Source organism: Mustelus asterias, chromosome 29 (genome assembly GCF_964213995.1).
Source record: "Mustelus asterias chromosome 29, sMusAst1.hap1.1, whole genome shotgun sequence".
NCBI lineage: Eukaryota > Metazoa > Chordata > Chondrichthyes > Carcharhiniformes > Triakidae > Mustelus > Mustelus asterias.
The window spans coordinates 8,599,727-8,624,295 of NC_135829.1; the positions used below are offsets into that span (position 1 = coordinate 8,599,727).

The 24,569-nt window shown below is 45.0% G+C and overlaps 1 protein-coding gene across 8 annotated transcripts in view; it reads right to left on the reverse strand.

Annotated features, from left to right (window-relative positions):
- Window positions 1-220: 220 nt before the first annotated feature.
- LOC144480517 (tyrosine-protein kinase CSK) overlaps window positions 221-24,569 on the reverse strand; it is a 171,267-nt gene continuing 146,918 nt past the window's right edge. For all 8 annotated transcript variants that reach the window (XM_078200021.1, XM_078200027.1, XM_078200029.1 and 5 more), the window contains 4 exons: window positions 20,526-20,599; window positions 18,383-18,578; window positions 16,123-16,209; window positions 221-5,804 (listed from right to left, as the gene is read on the reverse strand). In XM_078200021.1, the coding sequence (XP_078056147.1) occupies window positions 5,622-5,804; window positions 16,123-16,209; window positions 18,383-18,578; window positions 20,526-20,599 (540 nt within the window). In that variant the 3' untranslated portion in view covers window positions 221-5,621. The remainder of the gene's footprint in view (window positions 5,805-16,122; window positions 16,210-18,382; window positions 18,579-20,525; window positions 20,600-24,569) is intronic.

Consider the following 24,569-nt stretch of genomic DNA (forward strand, 5'->3'; position numbering starts at 1 on the left):
CTGAACCCGGGTCCTTGGTGCTGTGAGGCAGCAGCGCTAACCACCGTGCAATGTTACTTTCCTTAAAGCATACATATCCAAAAAATGTCAATTTTCCCGCTGCCCCCATTTTATTTATGTGATCAAATCCAAAATAGATTTACAGCATCGCTGATAAATATGGGGTACAGCAATGTCATGGTTACACTATTAGAATAATAAGAGGACAAGTGTTCAATGGGAATTGAGTTTAATGTGAATAAAATTGCTCTCAACAAAAGCACAATAATTTCACTGCATTGTCATTGAAAACAAAATGAAATAAAAAACTACTTGCATTTACATACCACCTTTAATGATGTAAAACATTCAAGGCACGTCACAGGCACATTTGCAAACACAACCTTACACCAGGTTACATAGAGTCAGAAGTTTACAGCATGAAAACAGGCCCTTCGGCCCAACCTGTCCATGCCGTTCTTTTTTTTTAAAAAACCACTAAGCTCGTCCCAATTGCCCATATCCTTCGATACCCATCTTACCCATGTAACTGTCCAAATGCTTTTTAAAAGACAAAATTGTACCCGCCTCTACTACCACCTCCGGCAGCTCGTTCCATACACTCCACCCTCTGAAAAAAATTGCCCCTCCGGACCCTTTTGTATCTCTCCCATCTCACCTTAAACCTACGACCTCTAGTTTTAGACTCCCCCTACCTTTGGGAAAATATGTTAATTATCTATCTGATCTATGCCCCTCATTATTTTTACAGACCTCTATAAGATTACCCCAAGCCTCCTACGCTCCAGGGAAAAAGGTCCCAGTCTATCCAGCCTCTCCTTATAACTCAAACCATCAAGTCCTGGTAGCATCCTAGGTAAATCTTTTCTGCACTCTTAGTTTAATAATATCCTTTCTATAAGAGGATGACCAGAACTGTACACAGTATTCCAAGTGTGGCCTTACCAATGTCTTGTACAACTTCAACAAGATGTCCCATATACATAAGGATATATTAAGACAGCTGACAGAATAGTTTGGCCAAAAGAGGTGGGTTTTAGTGAGCATCTTAAAAGAGGGGGGTTTAGGGTCCATGCAGTCCAAGGCATGGCCAGAAATGGTGATTCAAGTGGGGTTGGGGCACATTGCTGAGTGCAGTGGCACAACGTGGTCATAATAGGAGCATGAAGACCATCGAACACTCAGCCTGCGCTGCCATTCAATGGCTAATTTTTGTCTTAAACCCACTCTCTTGTCTGCCCCCCTTCACCCCATCCCATAACCCTCGACTCCCTTGCAAGACCCTGAAAGAGGACAGCTGTAAGCAGTCAACCACATCGGTACATGGCTGGAGGCACATGCACACCGTACAGAGCAAGGATGGGAAATTTCCTTTCCCAAAGGGGCTTTAGTGCATCAGTTTTTTTTTTAGGTAACTTCATGATCCACATTTAGTGGTATTAGCTTTTTACTGGTCATCAGTTGATTCTTAATCCATGGGATGGGGTCGTTGCTGGCTAGGCCAGCATTTGTTGCACATCCTCCTGGCGCTGGAGAAGATTATGGTGCCATTCTCATTAGATACAACGGAATGGCTTTTTTTCTCTTCATTCGTGGGACATGGGCGTCGCTGGCTGGCCAGCATTTATTGCCCATCCCTAGTTGCCCTGAGGGGGCAATTGAGAGTCAACCACATTGCTGTGGCTCTGGAGTCACATGTGGGCCAGACCAGGTAAGGACGGCAGATTTCCTTCCCTAAAGGACTTTAGTGAACGTGAGTTTTTCCGACAATGGTTTCATGGTCGTCAGTAGATTCTTAATTCCAGACATTTTTTCCTGAATTCAAATTCCACCATCTGCCGTGGCAGGATTCGAACTCGGGTCCCCAGAACATTAGCTGAGTTTCAGGGTTAATAGTCTAGCGATAATACCACTAGGCCATTGCCTCCCCTCTCTATTTCAGAGGGCTGTCAACCACATCGGTGGGTGGCTGGAGTTACATGCACACCAGACAGAGCAAGGATGGGAAATTTCCTTTCCCAAAGGAGCTTTAGTGCATCAGTTTTTGGGTAGTTTCATGATCCACATTTAGTGGTATTAGCTTTTTACTCCACATTTACTTTAATGGAATGTAACTGCCCTCGCTGCGGTGGTGGGACTTGAATCGGGGTCTTCACATCATTAGCCCAGATTATCCTAGAATAGAACCATTGAATCCCTACAGTGCAGAAGGAGGCCGCTCGGTCTGCACCGACCACAATCCCACCCAGGCCCTATTCCCGTAACCCCACTATAATAAGTCCACGGAGGCAGAAGTCCGGTCAAAGTTCCTTTATTTACAAGATCCCACCATATCATACAGAGTACTGTATGCTCTCTGCATCAGGAGTCCAGAGGGTCTGACTCCTGTTTAAATACAGGACACGGGGCTCCGTGATTGAGAGCTAATTGATGACCCAATCAGGGACATCTTTTGATGGTCATCAAAAAATGACAATGGTCATCGGTAGATTCTTAATTCCAGATTTTAAAAAAAAATTCAATTCAATTCCACCATTTGCCATGGTGGGATTCGAACCTGGATCCCCAAAACATTAGCTGAGTTTCTGGATTAATAGTCCAGTGATAATACCACTAGGCCATCACCTCCCCCCAAGAATACTCAAGCAGGCCAACCTCAATTGCCTGATTAAAGTAATCACACCCACATATTTACCCTGCTAATCTCCCTGACACTAGAGTCAATTTAGCATGGCCAATCCACCTAACCCGCACGTCTTTACTAGACCAGTAATATAACCTGAATGGAGATACCCCGACCTGCAATCCGAAACTAATAACGCATAACGCAGTTAAAAAGCAAAAAGCAAACTCTAACTGTAGTGATTGGAAAGTAAATAAAAGCCAGAACAGAGTAAAAAAGTAAACATCACTGCAGAAGAGTGTGGAAACTTGGCCAACGTCATGGGATGACATTTTATATTGGTTCATTAACCTATAGACCATGAAACCAATTGCTTCACTCCTTTAATATTTAGAGCCTAGGACTTTAGACCCATACACTTAGACACTCAATGCTTTAAAAACTCTCATCTAATTAATTGCATGTATTTTAATCTTCAATATAATTACAATGCAGATTTTATTTTTTGCCATTTTCCTTCCCTTCTCTCCTAAAGTCAGAACAAAGAAAATAACAGCAGAGGAACAAGCCCGTTGGTCCTCCACTGGCCATGCTGCCCGTCTGAACTAAAACCTTTTATTCTTCCGGGGACCATATCCTGCTATTCCCATCCTATTCTTGTATTTGTCAAGACGCCCCTTAAAAGTCGCTATCGTACCTGCTTCCACTACCTCCCCCGGCAGCGAGTTCCAGGCACCCACCGCCCTCTGTGTAAAAAGACTTGCCTCGTACATCTTCTTTAAACCTTGTCCCTCACACCTTAAACCTGTGCCCCCTGGTAATTGACTCTTCCACCCTGGGAAAAAGCTTCTGACTATCTAAATCATCAGGTTTCACAACAGCGACAGAGCTCTGACATCTCACGCGAGCTTCTCATGCAGCCTGGACAGTGATTAGCAGCAGGCTGTTTGAGTTGTAGGATCTGATATTGTCTTCATTCAGTGTGCGTGCGCAGACACATCACTGCAGAGGGATACCAGATAGGAGGGTGAAATTCTAGCTTAATTGATACTGCAATATAACAGCTTACAAGTTCTTTGTCATGAATTCCAGCTTAAATGCTGGAAAACTACCTTGAAAGTCCATTCTGAATTTGCTTTGGACTAGTTATCTAATATCCTCTCCACCCGGGAGAGGGAGGAAACAGACAACAGAATGTCTTCCACATTCAGACAGTCTACTGGACCTCACCCATTGACAAGACAATGAATGCAGCCAGATCTGGCCCACTCACTTGACAATTGGGAAGAGACAAAGTTTTAAAAGTTTATTTATTATTGACTACTCAGGTGCCCCCAATGGGGTGAGTGAAGTGGGTATTCTACAGCAACAGTCTTTGTAATTGAACGATCTGATTCAATAAGCTGAAGGGAACCAAGAGTCAGCTACCTTGTTTGGTACTGCAGTCACAAATAGGCCAGGCAGGTTAAGGATGGCAAGTTGCCTTCCCAGAAGGACATTAATGAACCCATAAACGTCCAGCAACGCTCTTCCTGCGTTTTTTTGCACTGTTGGTCCACAAATGACTAAGTTTGTTGAATTACTTTTCAGAACCTAACCTTCACACTTGTTCACGCAGTTCCGCTACTTTGCTACCATGCAACGAGGAGAACTAGATTTCAATTTAAAGTTTTTAAAAAAATCAGTGTCACAAGTAGACTTACATTAACACTGCAATGAAATTACTGTGAAAATCCACACTCTGGCACCTGTTCGGGTACACTGAGGGAGAATTTAACACGGCCAATGCACCTAACCAGCACGTCTTTCAGATTGTGGGAGGAAACCCACGCAGGGGAGAATGTACAGACTCTGCACAGACAGTGACCCAAGCCGGGAATCGAACCCGGATCCCTGGCGCTGAGAGGCAGCGGTGCTAACCTCATGCACACTGGATGAAACATAAGATTGGCAACTCTCAAAATAAAAGTGAAGCTTTCAAATCAAGTCACATCAGCTGTGCTTTTCCAGAACTTCACACAAGATCAAGTTGCGAATGTACCTTCTCCTCCACGATCATCCCTGTCATTCTAAGCTACAGCCGTCCAGAGTGTATTTCTGAGCAGAAAGGGTCTACGTTTCTCCCATCCACAAACAAATAAGGTTGGAATAAGACTTGGGCAACAATTCAATCTCTGGTTGTACTTGAGCACCTGTAACCGGCTGTCTGCAGAGGCACGTCTGCAGAGTCTGGTGGTGTCCCACGAAGTCATTCCGGTTCTCTCCCCGGTTTGGAGTTCGGCAAGACTACAGACGGAGGGGATGGGAACAAGAGACGGCAGCACAATTCATTTTCCCCGCCTCCAAATCAAAACGTAACAGCCATTTAGAACTGGTCATATGGAATGGTTTATTTAATCTCATCCTGGGCAGCTAAAATGAGTGTAACGCATCGACAGAAATGAATGCCTCCCACACTACATGCAATGAGTTTGTCAAGTCTGTGCAACGTTACAGAATGTAAAAAAAAACTGAACACCCTTTTTTATTTTATAAAAAAAAACTACAAGTATTAAAAAAAATCAGGCTAAGCAAATTTAAGACTGGAAAGCAAAAAAAAACACACACACACACAACTGTGTTATGCCAGTTAAGAAAAATATCTCATCACCAAACCTTATTGTGAATTCCATTTTGGTAAAAACGAACACATTGCAGGGTATAGATAAGCAAATAAGCACCGTCTTTGTGGCTGGAGGCACTTGGCACAAATCAGCACAAGGACCGAGGGATTCGACAAAGGTGTTTAAGCATGCTTCTTTAACGGGGAATAAAGGGATACTTTGTCGCCTCACACTTAATTGGGGTGGGGGTGGGGAAAGGGGTGGAAATGAAACACAAGGCCATGATACGCAGTTCTTTTCTTTAAAGAAGATTGCTTTGTAAAAGTCTCAGCACTCTTGGTTTAATGTCGAGCAGTTTTTTTTTTAAAAATAAGAAGTTCCATGGCATTCCGGTGTCACAGATACATTTCCTTATTTCTGGCGTCCTGTAACTTCTCCCTCAACTGCTTGAACGTAGGCCTTCGACCGGGGTCAAGCTCCCAGCACCATTTCATCAACTCGTAGACAGCAGCCGGGCATCCATCGGGTGGATCCATTTTGTAACCCTTCTCAACACGAGGAACCACATCTTTCAGAGGCTGAGGGAATTTAAGAAGAAAAAGAGCAATTCATTCTTTTATCTCATTGTTTTAAGTCCCCCCCCCCCCACTCCTCGTCTCCCCAGACAAGAGACAGGTAACGTGCAATATAAACAGAAAATGTTGGAATTACTCAGGAGGTCTGGCAGCATCTGTGGAGAGAGAAACGCAGTTAACGCTTCAGGTCCAAGACCCTTCATCAGAACTCAGTTCATAGACTGATACTACGCATGTACCGACACAACGTGGACTGCTCAGTTCACCGAATGACACTGCCTGTACACCTGCACCACATGGACTGCTCAGAGTTCATAGACTGACACTGCGTGTGTGCCTGTATCACATGGATTGCAGCGGTTCAAGGAGGCAGCTCACCACCACCTTCTCAAAGGGGCAATTACGGATGGGTAATAAATGTTGGCCTAGCCGGCAACACACAGAATAAATACCTGAACTATTTACAGCTCAGAAAATTCAGTTAGTATCAGATATGGGGCGAATGGGATCAAAGGTTATGGGGAGAAAGCAGGATTAGGCTATTGAGTTGGACGATCAGCCATGATCGTAATGAACGGCGGAGCAGGCTCGAAGGGCTAAATGGCCTCCTCCCGCTCCTATCTTCTATGTTTCTATATTCAAAGTGTACACCCATCCACCCCCTTCTACAATAGTCATTCCATGCTCCCTCGCCCTACAAGTGATTCCAACATTTTGTTGACCGACAGTCCTTGACTTTCCAACATTCCAATGACAAAGAATGGTATTTAAATTGACACAATGTTTCAACATTATATCACCACACCAGTGAACGGTTAATCTTTACCAATTATGTCCCTATCTGTTCCACCTTTTACAACCTCAGGGGGGGCAAATTGCTTCTCAGACACAGTACAGTGTGGGCACCATTATATCATGGGAGATGCACTAACTGTAACGCAATTATACAGAAGCAAGATCTCACAAACCTTTCACTATTCAGTGATAATACAGTATATAATACGGACAAAGCGGCAATGCCCACTGGGCATCGGGCAGTGCCAAGGGGGCAGCGGGGCCAGAGCTTATGGGGTAGATTGGTGGGGGGTAGGGGGGGGATATCCCGCTGTCACTCTGCATAGGGGTCAATGGCAGAGGGAGGGAAGGGGCTGATCGGGTCTGGCCATCGGGACTGCCAGAGTGGGTGGTGTTGGGGAGATCGGGACTGCTAGGGAGAGGGTGTTGGCTGGCATGGAGATGTCCGGAAGGCCAGCGATTGTGGGGAGCTGGGGAGGAGGGGGGGTTTGGTAAGCCAGCAATGGGGGGGGGGGGGGGGGGGGGGGGGGGGCATTGCTGTGCTGGCCAGTGATTGGGAGGCTGGCAGTGCAGGGCTACTGTGCATGTGCCGATCTCTGCTCTGACAGTGGCCCGCTCAGCGCTATGCTGCCGGCCTCTCCAGCGAGAACAAGCCCTGCCTCTGGATTTTCAGCGCAAACCCCCGAGGCACTTTGCAGTGCATAGAGTGTGGGAGAATCATTTTGAAAATCCCACTGAAAAAGCCAGCAGGAGTTCTCCCAGTTTTAAAGCGAATTCGGCCTTTAGAATTTTTTTGGGAGAATCCCGGACATAATGTTTCAATTTGCGACACGGCTTTCAGGAACGAATTGTGTCGCAAGTCCGTGGACCATTATATTGCCGATTGTGAAGGTGTCAGCAGTGACCAGTCATGAACAAAATGCACACCGATAAACCACACAATGTACAGGCAGTTATGGTGCATTAAACTGTAGAAGAATGCAGCAGTCAGATCTTAATGGAAGTATAATGTTCGAAGATGCTTCACACCTTTGGTGGCACAGTGGGTTAGCGCTGCTGCCTCACGGCGTTGGGGACCCGTGTTCAATTCCTGGCTTGGGTCACTGTCTGTGCGGAGTTTGCACATTCTCCGTGGGTTTCCTCCGGGTGCTCCGGTTTCCTCCCACAGTCCGAAAGACGTGCCGGTTAGGGTGCATTGGCTGTGCTAAAGGCGTTTGATAAGGTCCCCCATGGTCGGCTTATGATGAAAGTGAGGAGGTGTGGGATAGAGGGAAAGTTGGCAGATTGGATAGGTAACTGGCTGTCTGATCGAAGACAGAGGGTGGTGGTCGATGGAAAATTTTCGGATTGGAGGCAGGTTGCTAGCGGAGTGCCACAGGGATCAGTGCTTGGTCCTCTGCTCTTTGTGATTTTTATTAATGACTTAGAGGAGGGGGCTGAAGGGTGGATCAGTAAATTTGCTGATGACACCAAGATTGGTGGAGTAGTGGATGAGGTGGAGGGCTGTTGTAGGCTGCAAAGAGACATAGATAGGATGCAAAGCTGGGCTGAAAAATGACAAATGGAGTTTAACCCTGATAAATGTCAGGTGATTCATTTTGGTAGGACTAATTTAAATGTGGATTACAGGGTCAAAGGTAGGGTTCTGAAGACTGTGGAGGAACAGAGAGATCTTGGGGTCCATATCCACAGATCTCTAAAGGTTGCCACTCAAGTGGATAGAGCTGTGAAGAAGGCCTATAGTGTGTTAGCTTTTATTAACAGGGGGTTGGAGTTTAAGAGCCGTGGGGTTATGCTGCAACTGTACAGGACCTTGGTGAGACCACATTTGGAATATTGTGTGCAGTTCTGGTCACCTCACTATAAGAAGGATGTGGAAGCGCTGGAAAGAGTGCAGAGGAGATTTACCAGGATGCTGCCTGGTTTGGAGGGTAGGTCTTATGAGGAAAGGTTGAGGGAGCTAGGGCTGTTCTCTCTGGAGCGGGGGAGGCTGAGGGGAGACTTAATAGAGGTTTATAAAATGATGGAGGGGATAGATAGAGTGAACGTTCAAAGACTATTTCCTCGGGTGGATGGAGCTATTACAAGGGGGCATAACTATAGGGTTCATGGTGGGAGATATAGGAAGGATATCAGAGGTAGGTTCTTTACGCAGAGTGTGGTTGGGGTGTGGAATGGACTGGCTGCAGTGATAGTGGAGTCAGACACTTTAGGAACATTTAAGCGCTTATTGGATAGGCACATGGAGCACACCAGGATGATAGGGAGTGGGATAGCTTGATCTTGGTTTCAGATAAAGCTCGGCACAACATCGTGGGCCGAAGGGCCTGTTCTGTGCTGTACTGTTCTATGTTCTAAATTCTCCCTCAGTGTACCCGAACAGGCGCCGGAGTGTGGCGACTGGGGGATTTTCACAGTCACTACATTGCAGTGTTAAGGTAAGCTGACTTATGACACTAATAAATAAGGAATGGTCAAAGTCATTACAACTTTATCTTGGGTATTGTTTTTCACTGTTCCAGTATTACAAAAGATGCTTGCATGCAGTACATGTTTTGTCCTACAGAGGGTACTAGTGGAGAGGGTGCTCCTGAATTTCATGACAGGATGGTCTGATGCATGATGTCCAATTTTTGCAGCACAATTTTAGGAGGTGCCAAACAGGAATATTTGGAGTGCCCTGAACTAAGGTCACTCAGAAGTGTACATACTGCAAATAAATCTGTAGAGAGTAACGCTAAGTAACTCAAAATGACTGAAGTAGCAGTGGACCATATACAAACCTCCCAAAATATGATTTTAAATTTGTTTTCAGAGCATGCCAAGAGGGAAAGGATATATGAATGTATCTATCCCCTTATTTAAAGGCCTGAAGTCACACTCCTATCCTTCTTAGGACGGCAAGGTAGCACAGCGGTTAGCGCTGCTGCCTCACAGCGCCAGGGACCCAGGTCAGATTCCGACCTTGGTCACTGTGTGTGTGGAGTTTGCACGTTCTCCCCGTGTCTGTGTGGGTTTCCTCCGGGTGCTCCGGTTTCCTCCCACAGTCCAAAGAAGTGCGGGTTAGGTTGATTGGCTGTGCTAAAATTGACCCGAGTGTCAGGGGAATTAGCAGGGTAAATGTGTGGGGTTTCCGGAATAGGATGGTGGTCGATACAGACTCGATGGGCTGAATGGCCTCCTTCTGGGCTGTAGGGATTCTATGATTGCCCTTGAGCCTGATCATGGGCGATACGGCACTATATAAATACTAGTTTGTTTGCTCTCATGTATCATTTCATGTGAACCGCTCCCCATCTTTTCTCACGTGAGCGTATGACACCCAGTGAGAGCAAGTAGCCCAGCAGGCAGTGAGAAACTGCAATCAGTTTCTGTATCCTACGATAAAAGATAAGCTAAACAAGCTTACGCTCACAAGGTAGTAAAACGTGAAGCTAGACTTTGATCTGAATCATTTTCCAGCGTAAAAGAGAAAAAGTATTCCCTGGGACATAACTTCCTCTAACCTACTTGCCAAAAATATAATTTGCCTGAAGCATTTGGATGATCTGTTTACATCTGCATACACCAGGAAAAATATTGCTCTACTGAGAAGGAGATAGAATCCCTACAGTGCAGAAGAGGCCATTCAGCCCATCGAATCTACACTCTGTCAGTATTTTACCCAGGTCATCTCCCTGCAAACCCACATATGCAAGAAGTCTCACAACACCAGGTTAAAGGCAAACAGGTTTATTTGGTGTGCAAAGCCACTAGCTTTCGGAGCGCTGCCCCTTACCTGACGAAGGGGCAGCGCGCTGAAAGCTAGTGGCTTTTGCTACCAAATAAACCTGTTGGGACTTTAACCTGGTGTTGTGAGACTTCTTACTGTGTTTACCCCAGTCCAACGCCGGCATCTCCACATCATAACCCACATATGTACCATGGCTAATCCCATCTAATCTTGCATGGGGTTATAGAACAGGGCATGGGTGGGATTGTGGTCAGTATAGACTCAATGGGCCGAATGGCCTCCTTTAACTAACATGAAGCAAAGAGTGGGGGTTAATGGGTGTTTTTCTGGTTGGCGATCAGTGACTAGTGGTGTGCCTCAGGGATCAGTGTTGGGACCCCAATTGTTTACGATTTACATAGATGATTTGGAGTTGGGGACCAAGTGTAGTGTGTCAAAATTCGCAGATGACACTAAGGTGAGTGGCAGAGCAGTGTGCAGAGGATGCTGAAAGTCTGCAAAGGGATATAGATAGTCTAAGTGAGTGGACGAGTGTCTGGCAGATGGAGTACAATGCTGGTAAATGTGAGGTCATCCATTTTGGTAGGAATAACAGCAAAATGGACTATTATTTAAATGGTAAAAAATTGCAGCATGCTGCTGTGCAGAGGGACCGGGGTGTCCTTGTGCATGAATCGCAAAGAGCTGGTTTGCAGGTGCAGCAGGTAATTAAGAAGGCAAATGGAATTTTGTCCTTCATTACTAGAGGGATGGTGTTTAAAAACAGCGAGGTTATGTTGCAGCCGTGTACGGTGCTGGTGAGGTCACACCTGGAGTACTGAGTACAGTTTTGGTCTCCTTACTTGAGAAAGGATATACTGACACTGGAGGGGGTGCAGAGGAGATTCACTAGGAGAATTCTGGAGTTGAGGGGGTTTGCTTATGAGGAGAGACTGAGTAGACTGGGGCTATACTCATTGGAATTCAGAAGAATGAGGGGAGACCTTATAGAAACATAAGATTATGAAGGGAATAGATAAGATAGAAGCAGGGAAGTTGTTTCCACTGGCGGGTGAAACTAGAACTAGGGGGCATGGCCTCAAAATAAGGGGGAGCAGATTTAGGACTGAGTTGAGGAGGAACTTCTTCACACAAAGGGATGTGAATCTGTGGAATTCCCTGCCCAGTGAAGCAGTTGAAGCTACCTCATTAAATGTTTTTAAGGCAAGGATAGATAAATTTTTAAACAGTAAAGGAATTAACGGTTATGGTGAGCGGGCGGGTAAGTGGAGCTGAGTCCACGAAAAGATCAGCTATGATCTTATTGAATGGCGGAGCAGGCTCGAGGGGTCTGATGGCCTATTCCTGCTCCTAGTTCTTATGTTCTGCACGCTATGATTCTATGATTTTATAAATCTACACATCTTTGGATACTAAGAGGCAATTTAGCATGGCCAATCCACCTAACCTGCATATCTTTGGACTGCAGGAAGAAACCGGAGCACCCGGGGGAAACTCACACAGGCATGGGGAGAAGTGCAAACTCCCCACAGACAGTGACCCAAGGCAGGAATTGAACCCAGGTCTCGCGCTGTGAGGCAGCAGTGCTAACCACTGTGCCACCATGCCGTTCTAAGTACATAAAGAAAGCTGTGGCAGCTTTATACACAGAGTTGACGTTCAACATACTTTCAGACCAGATCTTCCATTCATTAGTAATTGCACACTCAAATTTTAAAAATGCCTTTTAAATTTCAGTGTGAACTCAATGAATGTTTTGTTAAGAGCGAAGGTTAAAATATCCCAGCTTAATTTGAAGATGGCACAATGGTTAGCACGGCTGCCTCACACCCGCCAGGAACCCGGCCTCAGGTGACTGTGTGGAGTTTGCATGTTCTTCCCGTGTCTGCGTGGGTTTCCTCTGGATGCTCTGATTTCCTCCCTCAGTCCAAAGATGTGCGGGTTAGGTTGGTTGGCCATGCTAAATTGCCCCTTACTGTCAGGAGGATTAACAAGGTAAATACATGGGGTTACGGGAATAGGGCCTGGTTGGGATTGTGGTCGGTGAAGACTCGATGGGCCAAATGGCACTGCAGGGATTCTATGACTTTGCCCATCAGAATGAGAAAGATGGTACTCATTGTGCCATATCTGTGTAATACATTAACTTACCCCAACTCCCAGACAACTTACTGAGTGGAAGTACAGTTTGATGTGAGACTGCATGCAGGCCAGTAGATACTAGCGTCTAAGTCAGTAAATCGCACCCACTACAGTGCTTACAATATCACAAGTGATCACAATGCAATGAGTGATAGGAAAGGAGCGATGGCTGTTGGAAAAAGTGTCATGATATTGCACTGAGCTGCAATACTTTCCTGCTGCCTGCCAACATGACTGCATGAGCAGAGTACTGCACAAGCCAGCAGCGCTAACCTGTAATTATACACCTACCAGTATGCCAACAGTGCAAGCAGTAGGGATTAAAGGACAGTCAAAATATCAAAACTGGTAAGCACAGAGTTTCACAAAGCAAATCAAGAAAGTGCCATGAGCTTTGTTTTTCTGACTGTTGGTTAAAAATTAAATGCATTGAGAAAGGCGACATTTCTACAGAGGTACAAACTTAATTGACTCTGAAATGAGTCTGAGAGTACATGAGTCACCACTGTCCTTGATGGGGGTAGAGGAAAGTCATGTAATGATCAAAATAAAGCAAAATGATTGAGATGGTAAGAAAGTTTGGGAGCAATAGGCTTCATGTATCAAAGTACTGTCACAGATTCCGCCCCCACACCCCACAACAATTTAAATGAATCATTCATTTTAAGGTGAGCCGTGAGAAGCGTTGATGTTATTACCGAGTGCCTGGAATGACAACACACCCAGATTGCAGCACAAATAGATTCAAGGAGCAGAAGCTCTTTGGATATTCACCCAAAAATGCACCTCAACTTGAGAAAGCAAGCTTGCTGCACTACACAATATAGCTATCTTATGCAAGGCTGCCATTTTTACAGCAAAAACGCAAGGGAAGCTATGTTGGAGGTAGGAAGTTAATAGCGGATCGATCAATCATCATCAGGGAGTGCATCATTTAATAATGGAGTGAAAAGATAGCTACAAATCACAGAATTCATACACTGTAGGAGGCCGCCATTCGGCCCATCATGTCTGCACTGACTTTCATCAGAGCATCTTTCCCTACTCCAAGTTTTTAGGTGTCCAGATCACCAACAACCTATCCTGGTCCTCCCATGCCGACACTATAGTTAAGAAAGCCCACCCACGCCTCTACTTTCTCAGAAGACTTAGGAAATCTGGCACGTCCGCTACGACTCTCATCAACTTTTAGATGCACCATAGAAAGCATTCTTTCGGTGGTAAGATCAAAGTTTCTCATGGCTCACCTTAAAATAAACGATTCATTTAAATTGTTGTGCAGGGTGGGGATGGAATGGGGTGGGGATGCACTACTACTCTTATACAGGTAGTAGAAGCCGAATGCTCCCAAACTTGGTATGGCTCCTGCTCTGCCCAACACCGCAAGAAACTACAAGAGGTTGTGAATGTAGCCCAATCCATCACACAAACCAGCCTCCCATCCATTGACTCCGTCTACGCTTCCTGCTGCCTCAGAAAAGCAGCCAGCATAATTAAGGACCACACACACCCCAGACATACTTTCTTCCACCTTTTTTCCATCGGGAAAAAGATACAAAAGTCTGAGGTCACGTACCAACCGACTCAAGAACAGCTTCTTCCCTGCTGCTGCCAGACTTTTGAATGGACCTACCTTGCATTAAGCTGATCTTTCTCTACATCCTAGCTATGACTAACATTACATTCTGCATGCTCTCCTTTCCTTCTCCATGAACGGTATGCTTTGTCTACAAAGCGCGCAAGAAACAATACCTTCCACTGTATACTAATACATGTGACAATAATAAATCAAATGAAGCAGGGAAAACTGCTTCCATCGAACCTGCACCGACTTTCTGATAAAGTATCTTATCCATACCCCCTCCCCTGTCCTATCTCCATAAACCCACACATTTCCAATGGCCAATCCATCTAACCTACACATAACAAAGAACAATACAGCACAGGAACAGGCCCTTCGGCCCTCCAAGGCCGCGCCGCTCCCTGGTCCATCTTTGGACACTAAGGGGCAACTTAGCATGGCCTAGCCACAGAATGTAGACAAATATATGTGGGGTAAGATGGTTTCAGGATATTGAATTTGATGATCAGCCATGATCAAAATGAAAGACGGTGCAGGCTCAAAAGTCCGAATGGCTTACTCCTGCTTCTATTTTCAAAGTTTCTATACTCAAACCTATCTTCACACTAAAATTAGTGAGTTCTCTTCACCCCTTTCTATTGGATCAAAAATTCAAACATAACTCATACTCCCTGATAAGAGGAATTTTTAAAGCAAGTCGGCAACTGAGTGCACATTTATTTCCTTTTTACTGATAAATAATGCGTGAAAGGGACCCAACAGTGGAAAGCTTTGATACGGGTGGCACAGTGGTTAGCACTGCTGCTACAGCGCCAGGGAACCCGGGTTTGACTCCCGGCTTGGGTCACTGTCTACGTAGAGTCAGCACGTTCTCCCCGTGTCTGCGTGGGTTTCCTCCGGGTGTTCCGGTTTCCTCCCACGGTCCGAAAGACGTGCTGGTTAGGGTGCATTGGCCGTGCTAAATTCTACCTCAGTGTACCCCGAACAGGCGCCGGAGTGTGGCGACTAGGGGATTTTCACAGGAACTTCATTGCAGCGTTAATGTAAGCCTTACTTGCGACACTAATAAACAAACAAACTTTAAACAATAAAGTGGCTTAATGCTTGCATTAAAACCTGGTTATTAAGATCTGTTGGGTATGATGCAACCCAACACTCGTATTGGTTTTCAACTAACACAAATAATGTAACAGGAATGAAAAGTAGGCGGCAATTTAAGCGGAATATCAAATTGAGTTTCATAAGTTAGGCTCGCAATGCTGTGAAGCAATAAAAATGATGATGATGGTCTGAATGAACCCTGGTGGGCTCAAATTACAGGAAGACGACACATACTAGACATCCAACAAATGAATCCAAGACCAAATGCACGATTTAGCTGCTGCTTTGTTATTGCAACATGGGCCACGGCCTTTTGTAGACTAGGATCTGATCAACCAAATAAACACCAAATCCTTGAACAGGGCCCAGACAGGGCCCCTTTATTGCATCAACAAACTTTGGGGGGGAAACAAAAAGGCATTTTCGGATTTCTGGACCCTATACGGACCCAATGCAGTTTCAAACAAATTAACACAGTGTCTTCATTCTTTTACGCAAATAGCTAGGTTCTGAAAAATTTAGAACCATAGAAAAGAACTTCATGAATAAAGTATGATTAGCACCGTTGCCTCACCACGCCAGGGACCTGCGTTCAATTCCGGCCCCGGGTCATTGTCTGTGTGGAGTTTGCACATTCTCCCCGTGTCTGCGTGGGTTTCCTCCAAGTGCTCCGGTATTCTCTCTCAGTCCAAAGATGTGCAGGTTAGGTGGATTGGTCATGCTAAATTGCCCCTTAGTGGCAGGGGGACTAGCAGGGCAAATACATGGGATTATGGGGATAGGGCCTGGGTGGGATTGTGGTGGGTGCAGTCCCAATGGGCCAAATGGCCTCCTTCTGCACTGTAGAGATTCTATGATTACACTTCTGATGAATAAATTACATCGTCTCCCACGCTTGTAGCTTTATAAACCAAAAGAATCCCTGCATATGCAGCTTTACCTTTAACCGAGTGTGTATCTTTACCTACCATTCTGGGATAAGGCACTCGCCCAAAAGAGTAAATTTCCCATAGAAGAATCCCAAAGCTCCAAACATCTGACTTCGTAGAAAAATTCTGCAATGAAATAAAAAAAAATGGGTATCATTCTGCGGAATTATTCTATCGCCTCTTAGTGCTTGCACGCATTAACTTCTGTGTCAAGCGAGCCAATATATTCAAGAACGTACCAATGGACGAAAGACAGATGCTTCATTAATCCAAGATAAAAGGAAAATACTGCAGATGCTGGAATCCGAAACAAAAACAGAAAAATGCAGGAAAATCTCAGCAGGTCTGACAGCATCTGTGGAGAGAGAATAGAGCCAACGTTTCGAGTCGAGATGACCCTTCGTCAGAGCTGGATGCTCTCTGACGAAGGGTCATCTCGACTCGAAACGTTGGCTCTATTCTCTCTCCACAGATGCTGTCAGACCTGCTGAGATTTTCCAGCACTTATCTGCTTTTTTTCAGGAATCCAAACCTGGTCCTTGTTGGGGTTTTGGACCAGAGCCTCAAAGCTAATTTTCTTTTGGTCTAGTTTACCTCCTGCCAGTCCTTTCAAAATATAATTTAGTGAATTCAACAGTGTTTGAAGAACATTATCTTTGGTGTGACAGCGCGATGTCCACACTTTTCCTGAATTGGATTCAGGCGGCATGGTGGTTAGCACTGCTGCCTCACAGCGCCAGGGACCCGGGTTCAATTCCCGGCTTGGGTCAATTGTCTGTGCGGAGTCTGCACGTTCCCCCCGTGGGTTTCCTCCGGGTGCTCCGGTTTCCTCCCACAATCCAAAAGACGTGCTGGTTGGGTGCATTGGCCATGCTAAATCCTCCCTCTGTGTACCCGAACAGGCGCCGGCCTGAGTGTGGCAGCTAGGGGATTTTCCCAGTAACTCCATTGCAGTGTTAAGGTAAGCCGACTTGTGACACTAATAAATGAACCAAAATAAAGAGGCATTCAAGAGTGTTCCCCATGACCTAAACCTGTTGCAGCGACCTCGGTGAAACAGCAAGTGCGTATAGGGGTGGAATTTCAGGTGAACACGGTCTAGAAAAACAGTTCCACAATCTCATTACTTTAAAACAATACTGTAGTTATAGGGACAGCTACAGTAGCCCAGAACCCCGGGAGAAATGAATGCCGGGTTAAAGCATCAATAAGAGATGGGGGTCAAACATATTTTGTCAAGGAATTGCAGAGAGTCACAACTTTCCAGTCATGAATGGCAGATACCACAAGGGAGAAGATACCACAAATTTAGCGTTAAGACTTTGGACTTAACCGAATTAAATGATACATCTTTTTCCTTCAGCCTAACACAAAGGACTATATCATTGCCGATGGTATAATTGAACAGCTATACTTTGCTTTGGAAGGTGGGGTGCATGAGGCTATAGCACCGCTTCGACTTGCCGTCAGCAGTTTCAGTTTGATTTATTCATGACCATCGCACATCCGTGGACAGCCAGTCTCTACTTGACACAGACGGAGAACTAAGGACATTGGAGAAAACTGAAGCAGGTTCCCTGAGTGGACGAACATTGGATTGCTCAACAACTGTTTTTTCTTTGAAAATAGAAAAGCATGGGCGGGGCGGCAGAGGAAGAGACAGAAAATAAGCGTTCTTCAATATAAGGAGGGGCTGGATAGACTGGGACTTTTTTCTCTGCAGCGTAGGAGGCTGAGGGGTGATCTTATAGAGGTCTATAAAATAATGAGGGGCATAGATCAGCTAGATAGTCAATATTTTTTCCCCAAAGGTAGGGGAGTCTAAAACTAGAGGGCATAGGCTTAAGGCGAGAGACACAAAAGGGTCCAGAAGTGCAATTTTTTCACTCAGAGGATGGTGAGTGTCTGGAACAAACTGACAGAGGTAGTCATAGAGGCGGGTGCAATTTTGTCTTTTAAAAAGCGTTTATACAGTTACATGAGTAAGATGGCTATCGAAGACCAAGTGCGAGTAATTGGGGCTAGCTTAGTCGTTAAAAAAAAAAAGGGCGGCATGGAGAAGTTGGACTGAACAGCCGGTTTCCATGCTGTAAACCTCTGACTCTATAAAACCTACATACAGTACAGGAATTGAAACCCAGCTTTCAGGCACTTATAGAGCCTCTGTGCAACATCATGAAACTCCTATTTTTGGAGAGAACATAACAGCTTTCATAAAACAGCCACATGACGTCAGGAGAGTGTGGGCCAAAACCCAAGAAAAATCCTGTTACACCTATAATCCACTGATCATTTTTACCTTTTCTTTAAGAGCTTCAGGTGCAGTCCATTTTACAGGAAGCTTCCCGGTGTCTTGCATTGAGGAAGCTTCTTTTGTAAGACCAAAATCACTAACTTTAGCTATGTTATCTTCAGAGACCAGGACATTACGAGCAGCTAAATCTCTATGTACAAAATTATTAGCCTCCAAGTATTCCATTGCTTCACAGACGTCGCTAGAAAAAGGGGGGGAAAAAAAACAACTTATCATTAATATGGCATTAGCATAGGCAGAATTCTTCAACATAAACTTCAAACTAGGTTTTAAGAATTTAGGTGGGGCAGCACAGTGGTTAGCACTGCTGCCTCTCAGCGCCAGGGACCCGGGTTCAATTCCGGGTTTGGTCACCGTCTGTGCGGAGCCTGTACATTCTCTTTGCGTCTGCGTGGGTTTCTCTGGGTGCTCCGGTTTCCTCCCACAGTCCGAAAGATCTGCTGGTTGGGTGCATTGGCCATGCTAAATTCTCCCTCAGTGTACCCGAACAGGCACCGGAGTGTGGCGACTGGGGGATTTTCACAGTAACTTCATTGCAGTGTAAGCCCACTTGTGATACTAATAAATAAACTTAAATGACTTCAAACTTGCAAAAAAAGAGTTCTCTTCATGCTGGATATCCTACTACCTTGTTTATTCGTGTACAAGTAGCTTAAATTTCTCTAATGTGGGGCTCTGCCTTTTTCAGCAAATTTCCAAAATAGGACTTGGAACTCTGAAGAGGTTGATTAGGGAATTCCTGATGGCGGCATAAAGATTTCTGTACGTGCTAACTTATTACGAACAGTACACACAAATGTTTCTGCAATGGTGACATTGGCTTTCTTTGGATCATTAGTCATCTATTGAAAGTTAGGATAGGGTGCAAATATTAAGTTTGTAAACCATTGCCAAAACCAATAGTTTGGACATACTAACCACAGTTGTGGGGTTCCAGCTGTTGGATATTCAAATGATCAAGACAAAAGAGGGGGAAGGAGGCAGGCATGGAACGAGAATAAGGTGCTGTAATCCATTATATAATCATAGGGCAGTATGGTGGCACAGTGGTTAGCATTGCTCTCTCTCAGCGCCAGGGACCCGGGTTTGACTTCCGGCTTGTATCACTGTATGGAGTCTGCACATTCTCCCCGTGTCTGCGTGGGTTTCCTCTGGGTGCTCTGGTTTTCTCCCACAGTCCGAAAGACGTGCTGGTTAGGTGCATTGGCCGTGCTAAATTCTCCCTCAGTGTCCCCGAACAGGCGCCGGAGTGTGGCGACTAGGGGATTTTCACAGTGACTTCATTGTAGTGTTAATGTAAGCCTTACTTGTGACACTAAATAAATAAACTTAAATTTAGCAACTGGTGGCCGGTGATACTGGCAGACACCTAAAAGCAATTACTAGCCTGTTCCCAATAACAAGCCAAAAGATCAAAGAGGTCACCAAAAAGAAACAAAAAAATGAATGAGAAAACTAACCAATCTGCTGATTACAGGTCTCTGTGTACAAGAAATGCATCTTGCAGATTGGACATGAATTTACATTTAATAAAACAATTTAAGTGTTGGAAATCAAACAGAACATGTGGGAAAATAGGGCAGGCTCCTATTACTTGAGGTGCAACTCCAGAATGGTGCCGGAGTGTGGCGACTTCTTGTGAGCTGTCCCCTAATTCTTTGATTTGATTTATTATTGTATTGGGATACAGTGAAAAGTAGTGTTTCTTGCGCGCTATACAGACAAAGCATACCGTTCATAGAGAAGGGAAGGAGAGAGTGCAGAACGTAGTGTTACAGTCATAGCTAGGGTGTAGAGAAAGATCAGCTTAATGTGAGGTCGGTCCATTCTATCTTTTACCCTCACTCTGTGCTTTTAAACCTCTACATCTTATAAACTACACCCTAGCTGTGACTGTATCGCTACATTCTGCACCCTCTCCTTTTCTTCTCTATGAACAGTATGCTTTGTCTGTACAATGCGCAAGAAACAATACTTTTCACTGTATACCAATACATGTGACAATAATAAATCAAATCAAAGACCCATCAGCTGTAGTGTAAAGTCTCCATCCATTTACCTATTTCAGACAAGGCTTGCCCCTTTAATGTCTAGAGGTTTCACGCAGATTGTGCAACATAATACTCACACGGAAAACTTAAGTAAACAATCGCCACCAAGGACAGACCTTCCTCTTGATCTCAGGTAATCCACCAAACTGCCCTGGGAATGAACACAAACGTAATTCTTTTCAAACAGCATTTATACAGCACCTTTGGTTCACGACATTCCTTGGCTCTTCTCACGGATTGAGTTTTTGGGGGTGCAGTGATCATTCATTGAACCCGTCCAGTGCAGGAGGCCGCCATTTGGCCCATCGAGTCTGCACTGACAAAAATCCCACCCAGGCCCCATCCCACGTATTTACCCTGTTAATCCCCGACATGAAGGGGCAATTTGGCACAGCCAATCAATCTAACCCGCACACCTTTGGAGTGTGGGAGGAAACCCACCCAGACATGGGGAGAATGTGCAGACTCCACACAGACAGTGACCCGAGGCTGGAATTGCACCCGGGTCCCTGCCGCTGTGAGGCAGCAGCACTAACCACTGTGCCAGCGTGCCCTCCTGGCAAACGCTTTGCATGTTGGACAAACTGTCTTGCCATGATCAATGTGTACACGATGCTAGTTAATCACACTAAAGAAATGTTTTGCATTGATATGGTCAGGGGCTGTTGGCTTAGTTGGTTAAACGATCAGCCTGCAAGTTCAGAATAATGCCAATTGCATGGGTTTGATTCCCATTCAGCCTGAGGTAGACTTGGGGCTTGGCCGTCCTTGAGAATGGAAGGCAGCGAGTGGCAAACCGCCACTGACAAAACAGCCAAGAGAAACAGCTAAGCATGAAGCATTAGCAAGGAATGAGCCAAGGACCCGTCTTTCAGGGAGAGCATACATAAATGAATGGGAAGTGTCCTTTTGTGACTCTCAGGATATTTCAAAGCTCCTTGCAGCTAACTGTAGTCTAGGCAGAGATTTGGCATACAGGGTTGATACATAAAACAATAAAATAAATGACCAACTGATGTGTTAGAAAGGACAACAATAAGCCTGAACGCTCATTACTAGTGTCAGCAGATGTTTAACGTCTAACTGGAAGGGTGGTCTAACAGCTTACCCAGAGATAACACAAATCGCAACTTGAAAGAGAAAGATGACTAAGTGGTCTACAGCAACAGAATTAATTGGTATTTCCAGTCTAAGGATGCAGTAAATTTCTAGGATTATTCTTTCAATGTAATTTCCACATGTAAGTAGTTAACTTTGTATAGTCACCCAGGTCAAAAATAAAGCCCGGATTTAGCATTAGTGGTGAAGGTGAAACTGTTAGCGTGTGTCACCATTACTCTTCTGAAATTGAAAATAACTTCCGGACTACACACATGCAATTAAATGCAGAAATCCAGAAGAAGCTGTCTGCAATCCCATGCTTCTCCATTGAGTGCACAGTTGAAGTATCCCCAGATTGCAATCGATTATAAATCACTGCAGGAACAAGAACATGTCCTTTTGTGTTACTAGTCCAGCCCTGATAAAAGTTATACCTTGCTGAACGAGGTATAACTGGGTTTTCAGACAGCTTACTGGGGCATAATGGTGGCCATGATGTGGAGGTGCCGGCGTTGACTGGGGTAAACACAGTAAGTCTCACAACACCAGGTTAAAGTCCAACAGGTTTATTTGGTAGCAAATGGCACCAAATTTGCTACCAAATAAACCTGTTGGACTTTAACCTGGGTGTTGTGAGACTTCTTACTGCATAATAGTGGCACAGTGGTTAGCACTGCTGTCTCTCAGCGCCAGCGACCCGGGTTCGATTCCCAGCTTGGGTGGCTGTGCGGAGTCTGCATGTTCTCCCCGTGTCTGCGTGGGTTTCTCTGGGTGCTCCGGTTTCCTCCCACAGTCTGAAAGACCTGCTGGTTGGGTGCATTGGCCATGCTAAATTCTCCCTCAGTGTACCCGAACAGGCGCCGGAGTGTGGCGACTAGGGGATTTTCACAGTAACTTTATTGCAGTGTTAATGTAAGCCTACTTGTGACAAAAAATAAACTAAAAACTAAACAAAGTTAATAATTCGTGACAAAAAAACTTCATGGTTCTGAAAAACTGACTTTACATTTTTCAAAATCTCCATTTTGATAAACTTTAAGAAGCATTTTTAAAGCATTCCAGTTTCCACTCTAACCCCATATCAGCCTGAATCAATACTTAATTCAAATGAAGCTCATCGAGTCCATTTTATTTCCTGGTTTGCTGACTGAGAGAGTACTTCAATGCGGTTGACAGCTCACCTAGCAGGATACCATCACTGTTTCGGGACACCGGGTGACCTCCCCGGCTTGGTGTCAGATTCAAACAGAGATCAGGAAAGGGGAAATCCACGCCACAGAGGACATTAGATCTCGGAGGTCAGCAGCGAGCTTCGTCACTGCGCTGCTAAATCTGAGCCAAAAATAAAACCAAGATCTGCAGAAAAATGCAGCTTAAAAAACCTTCTGACTCAAAGAGTAACAGCTTTATTTTGGGTTAGCATAAGTGATTGAAAAACCACACTGATCCAGTGCAGTTGTTCAAGATTTTAAAATTGTTATCTATTGGCAACTCTGTATTAAGTGAATTAGCTGCATTCCTCATGCAATCCAAAAATCATATTTCTAAGCAGCTACATAAAAAAGCACCAAAACCAAAACATGGCTTTCTCAAAAAGGGATAATATTTTGAGACCTTGCATCATGAGATATTTCTGCACCTTTCAAAAACCAGAACCTCTATAAATATATATCCTTTAAACTACTTCTGACAATCTTGCTCAGGAAATCATCTAAGCAAATTTTAAATTTTTCAGGGAAATGGTACGTCATTCGTGAAAAATATATAGGGGTGGCACAGTGGTTAGCACTGCTGCCTCACAGCGCCAGGGACTCGGGTTCAATTCCCAGCTTGGGTCATTGTCTGTGTGGAGTTTGCACGTTCTCCCCGTGTCTGCGTGGGTTTCCTCCCACAGTCCAAAGAAGTGCAGGTTAGGCGAATTGGCCGTGCTGAATTGCCCCCTTAGTGTCAGGGAGATTAACACGGTAAATGTGTGGGGTTACACGGATAGGGTTTAAGTGGGATCTTTGTCAGTTTTGGCTCGATGGGCTGAATGGCCTCTTTCTGCACTGGAGGAATTCTATGAACCTAGTTGTTGAGCAAAACGGGTGAAATGTGACGGATGGCAGAGTGGTCAGCACTACTGCCTCTCAGCGCCAGGGAGCTGGGTTCAATTCCCAGCTTGAGCCACTGTCTGTGTGGAGTTTGCACATTCTCCCCGTGTCTGCGTGGGTTTCCTCCGGGTGCTCCGGTTTCCTCCCACATGAAAGGCGTGCTGGTTAGGTGCATTGACCCGAACAGGTGCTGGAGTGTGGTGGCTAGGGGAATTTCGCAGTAGCTTCATTGCAGTGTTAATGTAAGCCTTGTATGTGATTAATAAATAAACTTTAAAACTTTTAAAATATTCAGTGCAGAGGAAAAGGGAACTTTTTTTGTGTGCCTAAAGGTTCCAATTTGGAAAAGCAATGACTCCGATGTCACTTAGTTCATGTTTATCCGACATCTCATGGGTTCTTCGTCACCAAGTATTATTGTGCAACTTCAGGAAACCAGATTTTTTTTTGCCATTTCAGGAATATTGTGAAAGCTGAGTTAAATATCGAGTTACAGCATGCAAATAGGCCATTCTGCCCAACGATGCGCCAATTTCTACCCTCCACGTGAGAGAATAGTTCTAAATCATTGCAGCCCACCCAGTTTCCACAACCTTCCAATCCCCGCTTTCTTTCATCCAGCTGCCCGATCAAACCTCAAATGCTCATGTCGTTCCCAGACAAGTCCCGATAAACAATGCGGTCTCCTCTATTTCGGAGACACCAAACGTAGACTGGGTGATCGCTTTGCTGAGCACCTTCGGTCTGTGCGCAGTCAGGACCCTGACCTGCCCGTTTGCTTGCCATTTTAAACACACAATCCTGCTCCCATGTCCGCCCTTGGTTTGCTGCAATGTTCGCCTGGTTATAATTAACTTAGAGTTGTTAAACTTCTTACTGTGTTGCTGCAATGTTCCAGGGAAGCTCAACGCAAACTGGAGTATCAGC